Below are 21,023 nucleotides of genomic sequence, written 5' to 3' on the forward strand. Positions count from 1 at the left end.
ATTTGTATGCTGGGACCCACATACCAATAGATCCACACCCAAAAAATACAAACTCCACCACACTTGCACAGTTTTCCAAGCAGAGCTTTTTGCCATCGCAGAAGCATGCAACTGGGCACGCAATAAAAAATTCATAAGCACATATATCTTTTCCGACTCTCTCTCATCCATACAGGCCATTCACAATAGGAGTAACACCCATCCACTAGTCACTAAAATTCATTACATTATACACTCACACAGATATATAGGGGAAATCAAAATTTTATGGGTCAAAAGCCACATTGGTATAACTGGCAACGAGACCGCAGACTCCTTAGCCAACTCAGCAGCCACTTTACATAGAAGCCCCGATTATGCCTACTTCCCCCTTTCACACATCAAGCAACAAATACGTCTTCGTCATCGTCAGTCTTGGGAGAGGAGATACCAGAGCGCGCCTCAAGGGAGTCACACACGTTCTTTGCTCCCCACTTTAGACAGCGTTGACAATCTATGGTCTGCTGCTAAGACATCTTTTCAATTCACGCAGTATCTCACAGGGCACGGCTTTCACAAGTCATACCTCTACAGATTCAAAATCGCAGATAACGAAGCGTGCCCCTGTGATGATACCACTGCACAAACTTTTGATCACTTAATTAAGGACTGCCCACGCTTTCAAAATTATAGATTAGACCACAAGCTCCTTTGTAGGTGCCTCAAGGTGTCTCCATACTCCCTGCCCGAACTCCTGTCTAAGAAATCTGCCCTTGATTCTTTCACTAAATTCATCACATATATAGTTGACCATTTAAAAGCGTTCAACAATCCCAACCCTTAAGACTCAAATTGACCCTTCTTGTTCATTACATTTACACATATGTCATATCCATTTATATGTTTTATTTTGTTGTATAAAATTTTTCTATAATAGTCTAGCTTTAGGTTTAATTTTAAGTTAGTCTTTATTATGAGCACTGTGTCCAGGCAGCAGTCAGACAATAGTATCAAATCGCTAAGGAAGACTGCTGTCTGGACCACGCGAACAATGTTTTATATAATTTAATGTGTAAGACCATGTATAAAATTTTGTGGAACATGACAATATACTCCCACCCGGGAGGGTGTACTCTCGGGTGGAAAATCAAAAAAAAAAAAAAAAAAAAAAAAAAAAAAAAAAAAAACCTACCTACCTACCTACCTACCTACCTACCTACCTACCTACCTACCTACCTACCTACCTACCTACCTACCTACCTACCTACCTACCTACCTACCTAACTACTACTACTCAACAACAATTTCTTAAGTACCAGTATTCACGAAATCTGCGCTCCCAAAGTACTAAAAACTTCAGAGAATTTTGCCAACTCCAGAACAAAGAGAACGTATGGTCTCTCACTAATCGCCTTTTCAAGGACACCGCTCCGCGTCGCCCCCCCCACCACACTAAAAAAAAAAAAAAAAAAAAAAAAGACAGCCCCAATACCCCTGAGGATATCCCATTTTCCAAGGAGGAAATGTTTGAGTAAAATAAAACAAAAAAAAAAAAAAAAGCACCAGGACTAGACGGACTGACTGCTGACATCTGCTACCAATTCGCGTCTGACTATCCCCAACTCATCACGGATATTTTTAATAAATGCCTCGTAGCTCGACATTTCCCTAGGTAGTGGAAGGAGGCCTACGTCAAAATCGTCCCCAAACATGGCAAACCAGACAACACCCAACTAACTTCATTCAGACCTATCGGGCTCCTCCCTGTATTCAGAAAACTTCTTGAAAAAAAAAAAAAAAAAATTATTCATCAAACGAGTGACATACATAGCTTACAAAAATGATAAACTCAACACGAGACAATTCGGATTCAAAGAGCAGACCAACACAATTTCAGCCATACACAGCGCATTGGATATAATTAAAACTGCCAAATCAGAGAAACGTCTTGTAATTGCGGCATCTCTAGATATTAAAGCAGCGTTTGACAATGCCTGGTGGCCGGCACTCTTTCATCGTCTCAGATTACTTAACTGCCCTAGAAACATTTTTGAACTCATCCAAAGTTACACACAGAATCGTAAAGTCACTATGGAGCATGCTGGAGCACGAGTCACCAAAAGCATGACCAAGGGATGCGTCCAAGGCTCAACCTGTGGACCCATCCTTTGGAATATAATCCTAGATGAACTTCTCGATTTACCCCTCCCCCCAGGATGTCACATACAGGCGTTCGCTGATGACGTCTTCCTCACGATTACCGCAAAAAACGTCGAAGAGATAGAACTCCACACAAACAGCGCCTTAGACACAATAGTTAAATGGGGAAGGAGCAACCAGCCCAACTCTCCAAAGAATCCCAGAGCAACCCATAGTAGCATATTGTCTGTGATCTCTGGGAGCGTTCTCGGCGATCCGAAATGTTAAGTTCTGCTCAGCGTCCATGGTATAGAAAAAAAAAAATGGAGAGAAAAGTCACGATGTCTCTTTTCATGTCTTTATGTTATTGGAGGAGGATTAAGAAATCAAGAAATTTTCTATTTATTTAACGATTTTTTATTAAAAAAAATCAGTGACACACACACACACACAAACGCAATTGACATTGTTCTCAGAGTATTAGTGTTGTTTCTGGTAAAATTTGTATATTGGGCGCAGAGCACCGTGAGGTCGGAGGCGCGCCGCAGCACGGAGGGGTTTTCGGTTTTTGTTTCGTGTGACATGGGGAGTCGCTTTGATGTTGTCGTTTTTGCTCGCATGGAGATCGTTTTTGACTCTGCTTCGATGCGCAGGGTGAAGTTCCGTGTCCCAAATTAACTTCTTTTGAGGGTGGATTTTGTGACACGCTTTTATCGTCACCGATGTTTTTAATGGGTGGTGAATCTTTTCGACAACCTGTGAACTTTTTTTGAATATTTTTTATTGAAAGCCAAGAGTCGCATTTGCCGTAGTAAGTGGTGTTCGGGTCTTGGGGGGCGCCGTCAGCGGGGCTCGAAGGACTAGCAGAGCGAGCGCAGGGGCGGGCGGGCGGCGTGCCACCCAGTAGCGACACGTGCACGCGCACGCCCGCGCCGCCCGCCGGCGCGCGCAGTTCCAAATGACCGCTCGCATTCGCGTCTTCCGTTTGATCCAGGTTCTTATTCCGTCCGCGACCTGCTTCTTTTAATTTGTCTCTATCGATCAACATTTTGTTAAATTTTTGGGCATCGGCCTTAAGTTTAGCCGTAACGTCATCGATTTTATTTTGATCGTTTGGCGTAACGTTTTGTAATAGTAAAGATGGAGCGGTGTGAAAATTGCGAACTTCATTAGAGGGATTCTTCGACCTTCGTTTGATTCTTTCGACTAGAGAAGGTTGGACACAGTCTGGTCGTTGAGGCTTTATCTTCGGCCGAGAAGAGCACCAGTCCGTCAGCGGGCCGAGAGCGGACCCTTTGCAGCACTTTTTGGGCTCCTCTATTTCATTTTCATTCCTCTGGTATTGAGCTGAGCTCAGGGACGAAACGAGCGGAGTTTTACTCGGTGTTAGAAGTGATCGGGCAGTTTCGGAGACCTCGCTACGATCGATTTCAAGTAAAATGCGCGGTCGGTGCGAACATGGGTCGACGTGTGAGGACCGATTGATTATACAACCTTTGGCCGGATCGAGTTCTACGGTCGAAGTTATTTCATGGTGTTCAGATTTCCGTTGCGAGTTGGGAAGTGGGGGCAACACCACGTAGTCGCGACCATCGGTGGCGCGGACCACCTCGCGGCCGGCGGTCAGGCCGCAGGCAGGGGGCGCGGCGGGCGCGGCGGGCGCGGCGGGGGGATGCGCCGCGCGAGCCGCCACCTCTCGTTCATACTCCTGGCGCCGCGCGAGTCGCGCCGCTGAAATCCGCTGCGCCACGCGGTCCATGGTGTCGCCGCATTTTGCGCGCGGGCTGACAGTACATTGAACTTCTTTCACGTAGTCTTTAAAGGTATTCTGTAATAAGGTATTTTGTTACCTTTACAATTCATTTTTGCTTTCTTAATATATTCCTACCACGCAACAATTCTACTACAATTGATGCTTTCTAGGTTAGATGTATTCTCAGGTGGCGGCGTGCTCGTTTGTCACCTAATATTATATTAAAAAAAGTATTACACGTGAAATTACTGGGTTGTAGTCTTAGTACCAAAAAAAAAAATGTAATTATTAACTAACGACACACGAGAATAACTTCAGAAAGATTATGAACTTTTATTGTTTTGAATAAACGCGACCATCTCCTTTCGTAGCTGACCTATCGATGACGTGTACCTTTCCAAAGGGCAAATGAATGTGACATACGTGCGCGTGTCGTTGACACGTGAGCGGGCAGGGCGGCGCTGGCGCGGCGCAGGGCGGGCGCGCGGTGTGCGGCGGCGGGCGGCAGACCACGCGCAGCCCGCGCAGAGCGGCACGCGCCGGCGTGCGGCAGGCGGGCTGCGCGGGCGTGCGGCACGGCGCGCACTCCGCCGCCTCCACCGCGCTGCAAGCTGTGCGCGCCGGCCTCCCCGTGCCCGCCGGCGCCGATGCGTCGTGCGAATTGCGACGCACTGCTCTCGCACCGCTCCGCCCCTCTGTGGACTGCATTCAATTAAGGGGTCAAAAAGTACTGGAAGTATAATAAATATTTGAATGTAAAAATATGAATTAAAAAAAAAGTTTACAGCAATAAAAAATCGTGCGATGACCCTCGCGCCGGCCGAGCGTGACGCCATGGCGGTGTGTGTGTGCGGTGTGCGGTGTGCGCCGCGACCGCCTCGTATGACTCGAACGGCACGGATCTCGATGGCCACACGAATTAACAATTTAAATTGTCTTGTTTTTAATGCACTAAAGAGCTCTGCCAATTCCAGTCAGCATCTTGTGTCGTCGTGTTCTAGCATTGGACACCTCCACACCTAAATATGGAATAACACTCTATTAGTTCGTACGCAAACGAACATACTTAATCCACAATCGTCTTCGCTCGTATTTACAAAAAAAATACTTTTAGTGTACCTGACACAAAAACAGTATTTAAAGTAAAATAAAAAGGTAACGATTACATAAAGGTGTTGACCGGCGAGCACCAGCAGATGCTTAGGGCGCGCGGGCAGCAGCGCGGCGACGGGCGGCGCGGCGTGGAGCAGCGCGGCGCCGCTCGCGCCCGACCTCGCCGCCACCACGCGCACCGTGCCCGACCCGCGCCCGTCCGGCCTGCGCGCATCACGGCTTCACTGTCTCACTGCTTTACTGCCTTACTGGCTGAGCTATTCTGCATTGCGCTCCGTTCGCTGCACACAGCGCACAGCGCACGGCATCGAAGCCGAAGATCGCACACGTCGAACTCAATATCTTATACTTCAACTATATTTGTATAAAAAAAAGCAAACGTAGAATCCGCACCGGCGTTAGTCGTTGCACCGTAGCAACACCATTACCACAAAGAAGACGGACGTGAAATGAAAAGGATTTTGCGCTCCGACTGATGATTGTTGTTTACTTTATGCCAATACAGCAGGACAGAAGCGCCCAAAATCAGCGCCGACATACAACTTGTATAATATTAACACTAAATGGCACCGGTGAGCTCCTACAGTCCAGTCCAGTCTTTGTCGGACTATACTCTAAATCTAAAATAATCGTAATATAAAATGCAAAATGCATTGCTCACGTGACTAGGAAGTCGTCGCAGACCGCGGGCTGCACCAGGTAGGGCGCGGGGACTAGGACAGGCGCTGAGGGCGCTGGGGGCGCGGCGAGCGGCACGCGCAGCAGCGGGCGCAGCGCGGGCAGAGAGGCGCAATGCGCGCTCGCGCCGCACACCGCCCACACGCACCCGCCGCTGCACAACCGTAACTGTGTACTGCCTCAATCATTTTTAGCCGTCATAGCAATGTCTTTGGAGCGTAAAGGAGTCATTTCAATATTTCGTTATAAAATTGAATAATGAAGACCCACGGCGTATCGTACCCGTGGAGTTTGTCGATGTGTTCCTTTTAACTCGAAATAAAAAATTACATAAAACTATATAATATGTACATTTAAGCGATGTGTTTGTTTGCGCGTTACTGCGTCACGAGCGAGGTGTCCACTAGAAAAACATTAGGTCGTTCATGATATAACATTGGAAACTGACTTTCCATGTATTTCTACGCCTAATATAGCAGAAGGCAGGCGGCACGTGGCAAGCGGCGGCGTGCAAAGGGCGCGCAGCTCGTGCTCGCTGGGCGGCGGCTCGGGGGGCGCGTCGGGCGCTGGGGGTGCGGGGGGTGCGGGGGGTGCGTCGGGCGCTGGGGGCGCTAGCCGGGCCCTGCGGCGCGCCTGCACGCGTTCCGCCAAGGAAGTGGTCGCGAATAGCGGCGGCGGCGAGCGCGTGCGCAGCGCCCAGAGGGCCAGCGCGCACGCGGCGCCGCGCGCCCCGTCTGTCGCGCCCATGGCCGCCAACACTACTCGCTCATACTGCTCTGCACGGATCTAAATCAGATTAACAAAAACATAAGCACTACTCGGTCGTATTATTGAAAATGTCGAGTCCACTGCTGCTATAAATTTATACTATATAGGTATAAACTATAATCACTATTTTAGTTAACGTCTATCATAATGAGTGGACGATCGACGCACCGGCAGTGTGGCGCGCCAGTAGTAGGGCCGCGGGCAGCTAGCACCGACCCCGGTCTTGCCGTCGAGTGGCTCGGCGGCGTCAAAGGGCCGCTTCTCAAGTCCCCGGCCTTCTAAATCTTCTAACTCATGCCCTGGAACCTCGGCTACGAGCATATGTCTGAAATAATATTTTAAAAACCTAAACTTGCAATGTAGCTTTACCAAACGATGTGCTTGAATCAGATTCTTATTGATGCATTATGGTTAATCTCGCTTCGATATAAGTAAATGTGCACTCGATAAAAGTATTGTGACTTAAAAGACGCTCGTTAAGTTATTCTACCTCTAAATGTTTTTAATATAAAAATCGCTACATTAAATAACTGTCAATAACTAGAGCGGAGGACGCCAATGGACGCGCCAGTTGTCGCGGCGAGCACAACACAACACAACAACGCGATCAACAAGCAGAGCCTCACGTTATATGCGCGGCGGCCTCGTTGTAGACGCGTAGCACCGGCGACCTCACGCCCGCGAACTCCGACTGCACGCACTGCGGGACACAAGCATTTTATAAGTCATGAGCACAGGAGAAACGAGCGAGGGACGGGGCCCGGAGGCACCTGGTCGGCAGCGTTGAGCCACACAGTGGTGACGGCGCGCGCAGGCGCCAGCAGTCGTAGCGACAGCGACAGGAAGGCGGCGGGCCCAGCCCAGCAGCCGCCGCCCGCGCCGCACTCCGCCCGTACCTCCACTCGCCCAACGCCGCTTTCTGCAATTTACGACTTTTCTATTGATTTTTTCGAATTAATTACTTTTCCTACATTTAATAGATAAATGAATTTCACCGTATTATTTCACTATATGATGAAATGTAAAAATACCGACCATCGAACCTCAAAACAAGCAGCTCCCAGCGGTCGGCAAGCACGAGAGGCCCGGCGAGCAGAAGGCGCGCGTCGTCGGGCGCCCAGCGCGCCATCAGCGCCGCCGCCCAGCCGCGAGTGCGCTCGCTGCGCCGCCAGCATAGCACCCATTGTGCGCAGCTTTCCGCACGCGCCCACATCTGCCCAACCCCGTGCCCACGCCCATGCCGGCGCCGACAGAGTACGACATGAGTGTTACTTCTCTAATCAGTCATACGTATTGGAAATTGGGTTCCACGGCGAGGCTTATAATCACCGCCTAGGACATTTTTCATTTTTCCAAAGCACTTTTACTTGTTATTTATTTTATTTCACTATATCTTACTTATAATATAAATTTGAATGTTTAGATGGATAGATGGATGGATGTTTGTTAGAAGGTACGAGTATGTTCGGAACGGCACAACGGATCTTGATGAAATTTGGCACAGATGTAGAACTTAGTCTGGAACAACACATAGGCTACTTATTACGTTTTTTTAATTCCGCGCGGACGGAGTCGCGGGCGACAACTAGTCTAGAAATATATGTTTTATATCTAGTAATAACAGTAGTTCATCTTTAACTTGAGTGTGATGTGATGCCTTGAGTGAAAAGGAAAACAAGTAGTCTAGGTTAAGTACAGTACAAAATTAAGTTCTTATTGGATGTAATCCATTTTACCGTAAGCGAAGCGTCATCTGCGGCGACAGCGAGCCGGTCACCTGCGTGGCTAAGCGCGGCGTGGACAACGTCAGCCCCTCCCGCGGCCGGCGCGCGCTCAGCAAGCCGCCAGCGCGCCGCCGACAGGCAGTATTCGCGCCGCCACGACCACGCCGCCCACGACTCTCCTATCGCAAAAACTTTATTTTGGCTTCATCTCTATTGTTCTACAATTTTTCATTACGGACGCACGATATTATTGTTATTAGAAGTAGATAGGTATGTGATGTTACAAAATGTTTGTTTCATTGTAAGATCGGTACTTACCAGTAGCATTGTCAGCAGAGCTAAGCGCAGCGGCAGCACGGGCGCGGCGCAGGGCGGCGAGGTGCGCAGGCGCAGCGTGCGGCAACAGCGCGCGCCGCCACACCCAGGTCTCTGCGGCGGCGCGCCAGCCGCGGCACACGCGTACCGCCGTCCACAACTCTCCGCCACTCAGCCACGCAAACACCGCTTGCAGTACCTCTATTGCCGCGCCGCGCTCGGCTTGCCATGGCGTGGTCTCCGCGTCGCTCCAGCTGTCCTGCGCGAGCGCGAGCGAGGTCATGGCTCTGCGTGCTGCGTATATTTATAACGAGCGGCGGCGGCGATCCGTCCCGCCCCAGTCCCGCCCCAGTCCCGACTCGCGCCGCACTGATATATATATAGCACAACACAATATACCTACGACGTTTTCATTTCGTAATGTCAAAACTCAAATCTCTATACTATACCTGTTCACGTCTTAACAAACTGTATCACTTTAATTATTGTACAACGATTACACTTGCTTTGCCTAGATGGCGTTGTTTGATTTTTAATGCGTGGTATGGTTACGTTTTTGTATTGTCAATAAGTGATTTTGATTAATTTGTAATAAATGTCTTCGTTCTGAGTACATGTGGTTTTATTTAGTGTTAAAAGTGCTGTGTTGTGCGTGAACAAATATTATCGACCCTGAAGGCATAGACATAAGGTCCATCGATCCGGATTTCCGAACTGAGCGGGGATAGCGGTCTACAGCGACGGAGCTGAGTGGTCAACGGAGCTGTACGGCAACGAAGCCGTGCTGAGCGACGAGCGGGTCGGCTGTGCTGAGCCGAACGGACTGCGGTCGGCGGAACGGATCGGAGCAAGTAAGAGAAGTTATTAATAGTGATCAAAGTGCACGTAAAAGTTAAATAACATGGAGGCGCAGTTAAGATTATTGGAAGACATTAAATGTCGTATTCATAAGGGACTTATTAATTTCAAAAAGTCTCCAAAAGAGAGGGTAAATCAAGCATATGTAGAATCTCGATTGGAAATTTTGGATAAACAATTCGAAGATTTCACAAGAAAACATGAAGATCTTTTAATGAAATACACTGAAGCGGATTTAAACTCAACAAGTTATATAAAAAATGACGTGTTTGAAACGGTCACGGATATTTTTATAACTTATAAGGTAGAATTAAAAAATGCTTTATCTAATAGTTTACAGTCATGTAATAAAAGTGAGGCTTCACCAGATAACGATACGAAAACAAAATCGATTGCTAAATTACCTAAAATAGCCATTCCCATTTTTAGCGGTAAATACCAAGAGTGGTCAACATTTAGGGATTTGTTTTTGTCATTAATTGATGGTAATGAAACTCTTGATGATGTACAACGACTACACTATTTAAGATCTCAGTTGTCAGGTGAAGCCGCACAGCTCATAAAACACATTCCTATCACGCATGCAAACTATAAAAAATGTTGGTCCCTATTAAATAGCCGTTACAACAATAAAAGGTTCTTGGCGAATTGCATTCTCAAGCGTCTACTTAACCAAAAGCAAATGAACATTGAGTCATCCATAACTCTCAAGCAACTTTTAGACACAACAACCGATTGCTTACACGAGTTATCAAATCTAGGGGTTCAAGTGGACGCTTGGGATATTATTGTAATTTATTTGATTAGCTCCAAGTTGGACGTTGAGACTAGGAAGCAGTGGGAACTCCAGGTTAGTCAATCTTGCGATGAACTTCCTAGCTTCAAAACCTTTCGGGACTTCTTGGAAAAACGTTTTCGAGCGCTTGAATTTTTAGAACCACAGAGTAGCAAGTCCAGTAGCAGTACCAAATCATTGCATGTAGTTTCAAAAATATCCTGTCCACTTTGTTCCGAAGAGCATCTCTTGTGTCGTTGCAAGAGGTTTATTCAGGAAACAGTCGATCAGCGTCGCCAGATAGCTAAAAATCACGGTTTGTGTTTTAATTGCCTTCGCTCAAGTCACTTGAATATTAATTGTCGGATGAATATGAAATGTAAAACTTGTAACAGGAAGCATCACACTCTTTTGCACAAAAAATTCGATCCTAATACGGAGGCGGACTCTTCCGCACCCCTCACCAGTGCTAATAAGGAACCACCACAGAACAAGTCCAAGGCTGAACCTCATATTTCAACCCATTTCGCGAAAAATGTACATAGTCAGGTTTTACTAGCTACCGCCGTTGTTAAGGCTAGGTCGAGAAGTGGGTATTCTCAAGTTTTGAGAGCCTTATTAGACCAAGGCTCTCAAGCTTCCTTTATAACAGAATCTGCAGTTCAGTTATTGAAGTTAAAAAAAATAGCCGTTAAAACTACTATTTCAGGATTGGGGGGAGGTCATAGCGACCTGACTTCAAAATACATGGTTCAAGTTAACATTCAATCTTTAATTGATCCTAACTTCAATTTTCAAATAAAGGCTTATGTGCTGAGTAGGGTAACTTCTATTTTACCAGAAAGGAAGTTTACATTGGTGGATTGGCCAGAACTTCATAGTGTTGAGTTGGCTGATCCAAATTTCAATAAGCCCAGCAAAATTGATATTTTGCTAGGTTCAGAAGCCTATACTAAAATTTTAAAAGAAGGCTTAATTAAGGACCCTAGAGGTAAAACAATGGCTCAAGATACTTACCTTGGTTGGATAGTGTCTGGAGAAGTTGAGGATGAAGGGCAGTCGCATCATAAGTTAACTATTAGCATGCATGCAAAGGTCGAAACAGATCAAATCCTAAAAAGATTTTGGGAGTTAGAGGCAGAGCCAACAAACTCTGAATCATCAATACTTAGTCTTGAAGAACAAGCATGCGAAGATTACTTCGCTGCCACAACGCGCAGGGATGAAAATGGTCGCTACATTGTAAAAATGCCATTTCGGTCAAGTAAGACACCCTGTAACACAAAGGAAATAGCATTAAAAAGATTGTATAGTCTTGAACGGAAGCTATCTAAAAATAGTGAGCTTAAATCCCAATATACATCAGTAATTAATGATTATTTATCACAAGGTCATATGGAAGAAATTACCAATGAAATAGAAAAGAATAAAATTGGCGCTGTTTACTTACCGCATCATGGTGTAATCCGCGAAAATAAGTCGACCACAAAATTAAGGGTGGTATTTGACGCATCAGCTAAAGGATCCGATGGTGTTGCTTTGAACGACACTTTAATGGTTGGACCACCCTTACAAGCTGACTTACGCCATACTGTTATGCGATGGCGACTACACCCAATATGTCTAGTAGCCGATATCATAAAAATGTATCGGCAAGTGAAGGTGGCTGGTGATCACGTAGACTATCAAAGGATTTTATGGCGAGAAGACGTTCATTCTAACGTAAAGGAATATAGGCTTTTGAGAGTTACATTTGGAATATCTAGCGCACCTTACCTGGCAGTGAAGGCATTGCAGCAAACTGCTTGCGATGAAGGGAAATCATATCCATATGCTGCTAGTAGAATCAAGACAGACTTTTATATGGATGATCTCATGACGGGTTGCCAGACTGAAGAAGAAGCTGTAAAAATCTATCACGAGTTTAATGAGCTTTTAAATAAAACCGGTTTCACTTTACAGAAATGGACAAGTAACCGAGAAGAACTACTTAAACAAATAAAACTGGATACTGGAAGAAATCTAGAAATAAAGGAAGATGAAACTACAAGAATTTTAGGACTTACCTGGAACCGTAATTCTGATGAATTCCATTACACTGTAAACTTACCTTTTTCAACACCGTCGTCATCGGCATCTGAAACTAAAAGAAGTGTCATATCAGAGATATCACGTTTATATGACCCATTAGGTTGGATCGCACCATGTATAATTACCGCAAAGATCTTCATCCAAAAACTATGGATCAGTGGTTTAGATTGGGATGACGAACTATCTGCAGAGCTTCTAGCTGAATGGCAGTTTTACCGTTGCGAGTTACAAAAACTCAATGAATTTAGGATTCCGAGATGGCTGCAAATAAAAAACAATGATCAATCGGTAGAATTACATGGTTTTTCTGATGCATCAAGTGTGGCGTACGCCGCAGTTGTTTACATGAGAGTTATCGATAGTGAAGGCCAAATAAACTGCAATCTGGTAACTGCAAAAACAAAGGTGGCTCCCATAAAACAGGTTTCAATACCAAGACTGGAGCTATGTGGAGCAGTTTTAGTTACCAAATTACTGTTAGAAGTAGCTCGAGTTTTGAATGTTCAAAAATCAGACTTACATGCATGGACGGATTCAACAGTCGTGCTAGCATGGTTGAGCGATCATCCGAGTCGGTGGAAAACCTTCGTCGCAAATCGGACATCTGAAATCCTTACTGCCCTCGACTCCACTCAATGGCATTATGTGGACACAAAAAATAATCCTGCAGATATTGCTTCGAGGGGAACAACACCCACATCTTTATTAAATGATTCGCTTTGGAAACACGGACCACCGTGGTTGCTAGCTGACACCATAGCATATTGCAGACCTAAAGCTATAATGACCAAACTGGAACAGAGATCTGTCAAGGTTCATGCAGCAGAGGTAACCGACAATTCGATCGAATTGATATGGTCCAGATTTTCATCTTTCCGTAAGTTAACCAGGACGTTAGCCTATTGCAGACGATTTTTGAATTTAAAGGTGGCTAAAGCATTACGGACACGGTTACCGCCTTACCTAACAGCTTCTGAAATTGCAGATACCATCCATCGCTGTCTCATGCTCTGTCAAATAGTGTGGTTTGAGACAGAAATAGAAGCAATACGAGCTGGTAAAAACGTTAGCAAGAACAGCGGTTTGATTTCTTTGAATCCTTATTTGGATGATAGGGGCCTCATGAGAGTGGGAGGAAGAATCCAAAATTCTCAGTTAGATGACAATATGAAGCACCCTATCATTGTTCCTTATCAGTCTCATTTGACGAAACTGCTCATATCGGACGCTCATCAACGCGTACTGCACGGCGGGCCACAATTGACATTAAATTTCCTTCGGTCAAAATATTGGATTGTGCGAGGTAAGCAGTTGATTAAAACTCATATCCACAACTGTGTACCATGTATTCGTCATGCAGCTGTAACAAGAAATCAACTGATGGGGCAGTTGCCGTCATGCAGGGTGACACCTAGTAAACCTTTTCTTCATTCAGGCGTCGATTATGCGGGTCCAGTTCAAATGAGAACAGCTAAGGGTCGCGGCCATAAGTCCTACAAGGGATATATATGTCTTTTTGTTTGCATGGCAACTCGTGCTGTGCACATCGAAGCGGTCTCTGACTTGACATCTGAAGGCTTTCTTTCAGCCTTTAAACGTTTTGTTGCCAGACGTGGTCACTGCAGTCATCTTTACAGTGACAACGGCACCAACTTCGTTGGAGCTTCAAAGGAGCTTAAGGCAATGTTTCACAATGAATGTGCTTCTCTTCCTCGAGAAATAGCGGCTTTATTGGCCAATAATGGAACAGAATGGCATTTCATCCCGCCTCACTCTCCTAACTTCGGAGGTCTGTGGGAAGCTGAGATAAAAAGTACAAAACATCACCTTAGACGAGTTATTGGTGATTCTACTTTGACTTTCGAGGAGTTGAGCACAGTTTTGTCACAAATTGAGGCATGTCTGAACTCCAGACCTCTGTCACAGAATAGTGCCAACTCGACAGATCCAAACCCTTTGACACCAGGACATTTCTTGGTCGGTCAGCCACTGGTGATAGCACCAGACTATAACTATGAGCATACGACAGTGAGTAGCTTGAGACGTTGGCAATTGACACAAAGAATGATTCAGGCTTTTTGGAAACGTTGGTCTCAGGAGTATTTAACTATGTTCTTTCAACGACATAAGTGGGCTAAACGAATCCGCGATCCAAAGGTTGGGGATATTGTGTTGGTAAAAGAAGACAATTTACCCCCTGCTAAATGGTTATATGGGAGAGTAATTGAAGTACATCCTGGTAAAGATAATTTAGTTCGCGTAGTTACCCTGCAATGTAAGGATTCCCGAGTCAAACGTCCAACTTCCAAATTGTGTATCTTGTCTGTTAATGATGAATGATTTGTAGAATTATTAGTTAGTTAGTTGTTAATTAGTTGATTAGTAGTAGAATATGTAACTTGATTTTTTCTTAACTCTTTCACTCAATACTTTAAGGTAGAAGTTTCTGAATTGTTATTTTTTGTTCTTATTTTTTTTTACTTTATATACAGTCCACTGCGTTAGTAATTACAATTAGAATTTATTTTGTTAGTATATTTAAATTTTTAGAAAATGTTTAGATCTATGAATATTGTCATCTCCGATCACCTAAGATTATAGTAATAAATATATTGTTATAAATGTCATGGTGGGCGGTTTGGAAGGACTCGGTCCTTGGTGGGCGGAATGTTCACGTCTTAACAAACTGTATCACTTTAATTATTGTACAACGATTACACTTGCTTTGCCTAGATGGCGTTGTTTGATTTTTAATGCGTGGTATGGTTACGTTTTTGTATTGTCAATAAGTGATTTTGATTAATTTGTAATAAATGTCTTCGTTCTGAGTACATGTGGTTTTATTTAGTGTTAAAAGTGCTGTGTTGTGCGTGAACAAATATTCTCGACCCTGAAGGCATAGACAATACCTATACAAGTATGTCTCTATGTTAAGATAGTTTCGAATGATGATTTTGTATAATGATGCTACGCTAAATACGTTTTAAAGGCCCGTTTTACTTATAATTGGTTGATATACATTTTTCTAGATGCGAGTACCCAAAAATGTATAAAAACTATGTTATTTATTTACTATTCTGTTTCAGAAGCAGACTTGTTGTTTCTACTATTACAATATATCAGTCACGCAAAGTGGAGATACGGAAACTATAGTCTCCTGTCTACTATAACCGCCTTCCTTTATCATAGTTACTAGGCCAACAAATATTAAGTTACTTCGACCGGGTCACAGTAACGTATGTGACGTGTGAACGTACGAGAGAGAAGGCGGCGTTAAGTGGTTCCGATTCTGTCACGCTTAAAGTTAATGTAATTGCGATGATTTTGAATGTTAACTACCAATGAGGAGCGGAACGATAACAATAGTAAAACAAATGATATTATACAGTAGCGGAGCGCGCTAATGCTAATATAAGGCGGGCCGCGACTTCGGCGCGTTCAATCGAAGAAGCGGAATCACCGCGCGCCACAGGATGAAAGCTCCGTTGGCCGCGCTCGCCACGCTGGTGCTGCTCGCCTCGTCCGCAGGCGCCCTCAACCTCTTTCAGTACAACACGGAGGTCGTCAAGGGTTAGTTTTGCGGAGAAGACACAATATTCTTTTGGTATATGCATATTATACACTTCAATTCACTAAGGGCTTTTTTTCAGGAGCTTCCTGCAGTACGGAGAACAAGCCTTTGGGACCTTTTTTTATCCCGGATAACCAGTGCTCAGGTGTCCTGTATAATGTGAGTATATGTGCTGCCCGCGCTAGCGATTGCCTCGCTCGCGCCATGCTTCCCATGGCTGACAGCGTCGGGTTCTCTGTCCGCAGCTAACGCAGCACTGCGAGCGGCTGGAGCTGGTCAAGGTGAGCGTGACCGACTACGCGCACGTCAAGGTCACCATCGACGACTCGCTAAGCTCGGTGAGCATCGAGCGCTCGCCGAACCTAGTGAGCACGTGCCCCGGGCGCGCCGCGGTGCGCGCGGTGCTGGGCTGTGGCCTGCACTCCTCTGACGAGGCACCACTAGCCGGCCACGACAGTGTTTTGCCGCCCATGTAGCGCTACGGTCTCGGAACGTATCATAATTTCGTTCGCCAATAAAATGTTATAAAAACCCTGTCAGTTGTTTGGTTATTAAATAATAAAATTTATTTATAAAACACTAACCTTCGTTTGTTCGTTTGATATTTATATGTTACTAGCTGTCGCCTGCGGCTCCGTCCGCGCGAAATAAAAAATACATAATAAGTAGTCTATGTGTTCTTACAGACTATGATCTACATCTGTGCCAAATTTCATCGAGATCCGTTAAGTCGTTATGAATATACCTGCAAACAAACATCCATCCATCCATCCATCCAACCAAACATTCGCATTTATAATATTAGTATGATTCTAAAAGGACGTATCTGGTAAATCCTATCTTACCGGTAAAATCTAAAAGTTGGGAAAGGTTCCTGTGATCTTAGAATATTTATTTTGATGTATTTACCACCATTCAACTGGTATTTCTCAAGGTGTATGTATGTATGTATGTATGTATGTACATACTTTGCATTTCGAATGCGTGGCAAAGATCAATAAACAGCTAATTAACAGCATTTAAGAGCCTGAAAGAATTTTATATCGATTATGTTATTTCAAAAATCGTGTTTTCTAAAACATAAATTCAATGGGCTGTTTATATTTACCATGTATTTGGAGTTAGTTAATCTTTTGTTTTAATGGAATCATTGATGGTAAATAGTCGTAATAAACAAAGATCACAAAATTTTTGAGACTTTCACTACAACTACGAGTAGTTTGTTAATCTCAGGTTTTACCGGTAAATGTTAGGATTGACCGAAGTTCGTGCTTTACAGTAGAATATACAATACATAAATAATTTCTGCTTCTGAGATAGATCTGTAAATGAAAGACTTCTCATAAAATTAAATTATAGGTAAAGAGCGAGATCTGCCGCGGACTGAGCCAGCGAACACATCAGATCGCAATGTTAACTGCATTTTAGTATGTAGATTTACGGCTGTAAAGAACGTTTTGTTATAGGAATATAGGAAAGGGCGAGAGACCGCGCAGTAAGCTCCACCGATCTCTATTGCTATAATAACGCGCACTATTACCATACAATCAGATACTGCTCGGACACTTCGAGGAATTTAATGTTATGTGTTTATGTCACCTGGAGGAAGACTCTCTCGTATGTATGATACTTTCCTGTCCCAGAACAATATACAACATAATAATTGCCGACACGCAGCAATTTCCACTGCGAAATGTTGTGAGATCTGTTGTTAAGGCCAATGTTGATTGTTGTCATACCGGCATGATGAGCTGGTGTTTCAATGGGTGATGTATTGAAATCGTATAATAATAGTAATATTATTATTATTATATGATCGTAGTAACAAAAATAGTACAAATTAATCAATTATACTCATTAAATGATTCACTTTTACTGTTTTTGTTATAATTTATTTCAAGTATTTTTGCTCCATTCTAGTAATAGTAGTTTTTACACTTCAAAGTTAGTAGAGAGTGTTCTGTTCACTTATTTTCTATATGTTAAACTCATTCTAATAAAAAGTTAACTTTTTATTTGAAGGCAACCAGTTTTAATTATTTTGTGAATTACTTTTGTGTCTCTTTGCCATAAGGAGGTTGGTTTAAACGCAAGGCGATGTTGACGTATCTTCTATAAAATATTGGGAAAACTTACTACTTATTATTATTATTATTATTGATTGAAGTACGCACACGCCATTTTGATAAAATATTAAAACCTCTTTGTTGTCGTCGTAAACTCTGTGAGTTAAAATAATATTTATGCTTAATGATTGTAATAAAACTGTAGTAATTAAACGTAACGGGCGATCTTCGGCTACGCTTATTGTTAATTAGGTAAGGTTGTAACACGGCAATGTTCCGCCGCGGTATATACCTGCCGGCCGGCGCGCGCGCACGCACTCGTCGCCGCCAACATGCTCGCCGCGCCGCTCGTGCTAATGCTGCTCGCCGTGTGGGTCGCGGAGTCTGTCTCGGGTCAGGCCATGATCTTCAAGTCGTCAACACTCAAAGGCAAGCACCAGCTCCACACTTTACTCAGACAAATCTTCCATGCAAACCGATGGACTATAAAATACAAAGTTAAGATAGGAATTTTTAAATTTGTTATAATATTATGTAAAACCACAGAAACTAAAGAAAGAAATAATGAGTTACCGCATGTGTTTTGTTTAACGTAGGTACTTAATGACGTATAACGAATGTTTCTGATTTAGGACGCTCTAATGTTTTGAGTATTTTGTAAAGAAGTCGTTGTGTTGAGCAGTCGGTGAAGCCCGCTTGTTGTTGCAGGTTACGGGTTCAGGGAGCCAGACAAAGCACTGGGCCCCTACTACATCCCCGACCGCCAGTGCTCCGGCGTCGTGTACAATGTAACACAACATTATTACTTCGCCTTCTTCCATCTCTTCGCTTCCCCTCGCAGTCTACATTTCTGTGCACACAGAACACCGCGCATTGTATCGCTTCGCATCGCATCGCAGTCGTGTATCTGTGTGCACACAGCTTCAGACATCAACTTCCATTATTACCATAACTATTCTGTTTATTCTCAAATGTAACTTTGGATGCTACTGATCTGATAAGGCGGTAAACTTACAACAAATATGTTTCCTTATTCCATTTTGGTGTCATTTAGTATAATTTGCTGTTTTTGTTTCATAAAATGTTAAGTATATTTTTTTTAATAAAATCCTATATAATAAAAAAATTGCTGTGAATGTGGATTGTTTATTTATGTGCAGCTGACGAGCGTTTGTCGCTACGTGAACGTGGTGCGAGTTTCGGCGACGGACGCTGCTGGCTACCCCGACATCAGCATCGACGGCCTACTGGAGCGAGCGGCCGTGCGGCGCCGCGCGGGGCCCGCTGGCTGCGCGGGCCGCGTGCGCGTGCACGTCGCTGTGGGCTGCGGTATGTCGCGCCGAGTCGCTCGCGCCGCTCCCGCTGGCCTCACAGACGCCCCGCAATTGCCACAGCCGCAATCGCGCCGCCTGCCGCCCATGTCGCCTCCTCCCTTTCCTGTTGACGGACAATAATGACGACTTGATAAAAAATTATATGTTTTATCTAAACAAAGTTAAGTACAGAATAACATTGAATAAAATCAATTTCTATCCCAAGCAATGATTTGCATGATAAAATTATAGAGATGGGCTAAGTCTCACCAACTAAGTAGATAAAGCGGTATAACTACGTAAAGGTGAACTATCATAGTTCACTTGTAAGTGCTTCTTGTTTTCCTTGCGTTACTCTCTGTTTGTTCGACATCTCCGTCTTTGTGATATGGCGTAGGTGCGTGAGGCTGAATATATACAATACTATAGGATACTAGTTACCAATTCTTAACAATTGAGATATCAATTAGATTAGGTACAGATATGGTACTTACAGTATACATAAAGCTTTGCAAAAGCCGTATCGAGTTGTTGATGTCTTTCGGGTGTCGTCTTTTCTACATTAAGACATACAAAGGCAAGTTCTCTCTCTACAGTTTATTTTCTTTCAGTTCTCTTTCAAGCTCCACATTTCAATCAAAACTAAAAAGCTTTCAGGCTGATAACGGTGACCAGTTGTAAAAGTGGCGGGTGTAGTTTGTAGACTTTGTCTGTTTTAATCAGCAGCCAAGTTTCAGTACAAGACGAGTTCGTCGGAACGTCCTCCTCATGACCGCGTTGCGCTAGTACCGGCGTGCACACAAAAACATCACTTTACTGACTGTCGAACTCTTTCTACGAAAGGAAAGTTTGAGATGGTCTTCGTTTAAACTTTTTTACGAGCAAGTTTAAAGAAAAGTTTTTTATTTTACTTATTAATAATAATATAACCTTAACCTTATACATCTATGTATGTATTAGTTATATTATAGTCAAAATGTACAGTTTAAGTAGATTTTGAATATAAGCTCAAAATCAATATTTATTCATATTTTACAATCATAATGACAATTTTTTATATCGTTTGCAAAACATTACCACTAATGTAGCCAGCAAATTACAAAAGCCGTATTTATGACCTCCATTATCGCAGTAATACTCCCGCCAAACTATGTGGCACAGAAGTGAGATCACAGCGCGTAATCCGCAAGCGCTGCTCGATATTCATACCGCGATAATATACGAGTATACCTAATTTGATTGCGGCTACTGTAAACTTTAAAAGTAAATAAATAACATAATAACATAAAAGTATGAATACATATTTAGATAATAAGTATATAACCATACATAAATGAGTACAATCATTTTCGAATCTTTTTCAATTGTTTAATTTCTGTGTTGAACACTGCCACAGACATTTCCGATAATCTATATATACAAATAAAAAAAATGAATGAATTCATCTTTTCGTACACATGATGTATTTAATATAAGCTGTATAAACACTAATAGCATCATCCCAAAGATTGCTTATCTTTTTTCCTATAAACCGAAGCTTTGAAGAGTATTCATATATTCCTCCAGCAGCGCAACAACCTCACGAGATGCCCGAGCACTCCGTTACATTACGAGGCGAGGCATTATTTCTGTTTATTTTATCTTGTTACATGTATTTTTAGGAAATGCGGTTCATTAAATTGGAAACATTTCGTTGTTTTGCTTCTTTTGTAATTACAGAGAACAACACACAAATTGAATTAAAATTCATCGGTTTCCGAAATTAAGTTTAAAACTCCTCGTCGACTCAACATAAATTACAAAAGATAAGCCACAGAACTGAAAAGGTCGACGGTTTGGTTTATTATTTCTGAAAGATTATGTTGTCGGCTCACAGAACG

At 43.6% G+C, this 21,023-nt stretch overlaps 4 protein-coding genes across 4 annotated transcripts; 3 read left to right on the plus strand and 1 right to left on the minus strand.

Moving 5' to 3' along the window:
* Positions 1–4,445: 4,445 nt before the first annotated feature.
* Positions 4,446–15,303, minus strand: LOC106712760. The gene is made up of 12 exons (XM_045679701.1): positions 15,103–15,303; positions 8,473–8,918; positions 8,167–8,333; positions 7,466–7,643; positions 7,201–7,349; positions 7,057–7,130; positions 6,599–6,755; positions 6,111–6,448; positions 5,646–5,816; positions 5,038–5,188; positions 4,657–4,890; positions 4,446–4,573 (listed from the first exon to the last, which is right to left on the minus strand). The coding sequence occupies exons 2-11, from the start codon at positions 8,750–8,752 to the stop codon at positions 4,846–4,848; spliced, it is 1,710 nt and encodes a 569-aa protein (XP_045535657.1). The 5' UTR covers positions 8,753–8,918; positions 15,103–15,303; the 3' UTR covers positions 4,446–4,573; positions 4,657–4,845.
* On the plus strand, positions 10,475–14,533 carry LOC123721307. Its single transcript, XM_045679726.1, has one exon. It carries the CDS (start codon positions 10,475–10,477, stop codon positions 14,531–14,533), a length of 4,059 nt encoding a protein of 1,352 aa, XP_045535682.1.
* A 132-nt stretch (positions 15,304–15,435) lies between the features above and the next one.
* LOC106712821 lies at positions 15,436–16,320 on the plus strand. Its single transcript, XM_014505473.2, has 4 exons — positions 15,436–15,502; positions 15,582–15,763; positions 15,844–15,923; positions 16,010–16,320. The coding sequence occupies exons 2-4, from the start codon at positions 15,667–15,669 to the stop codon at positions 16,238–16,240; spliced, it is 408 nt and encodes a 135-aa protein (XP_014360959.2). The 5' UTR covers positions 15,436–15,502; positions 15,582–15,666; the 3' UTR covers positions 16,241–16,320.
* Positions 16,321–18,117: 1,797 nt separating this feature from the next.
* On the plus strand, positions 18,118–19,368 carry LOC123721244. Its single transcript, XM_045679377.1, has 3 exons — positions 18,118–18,259; positions 18,539–18,618; positions 18,991–19,368. Exons 1-3 carry the CDS (start codon positions 18,163–18,165, stop codon positions 19,282–19,284), a joined length of 471 nt encoding a protein of 156 aa, XP_045535333.1. The 5' UTR covers positions 18,118–18,162; the 3' UTR covers positions 19,285–19,368.
* The last annotated feature ends 1,655 nt before the right edge of the window (positions 19,369–21,023 follow it).

Source organism: Papilio machaon, chromosome 1 (assembly GCF_912999745.1).
Source record: "Papilio machaon chromosome 1, ilPapMach1.1, whole genome shotgun sequence".
NCBI classification, from domain to species: Eukaryota; Metazoa; Arthropoda; class Insecta; order Lepidoptera; family Papilionidae; genus Papilio; species Papilio machaon.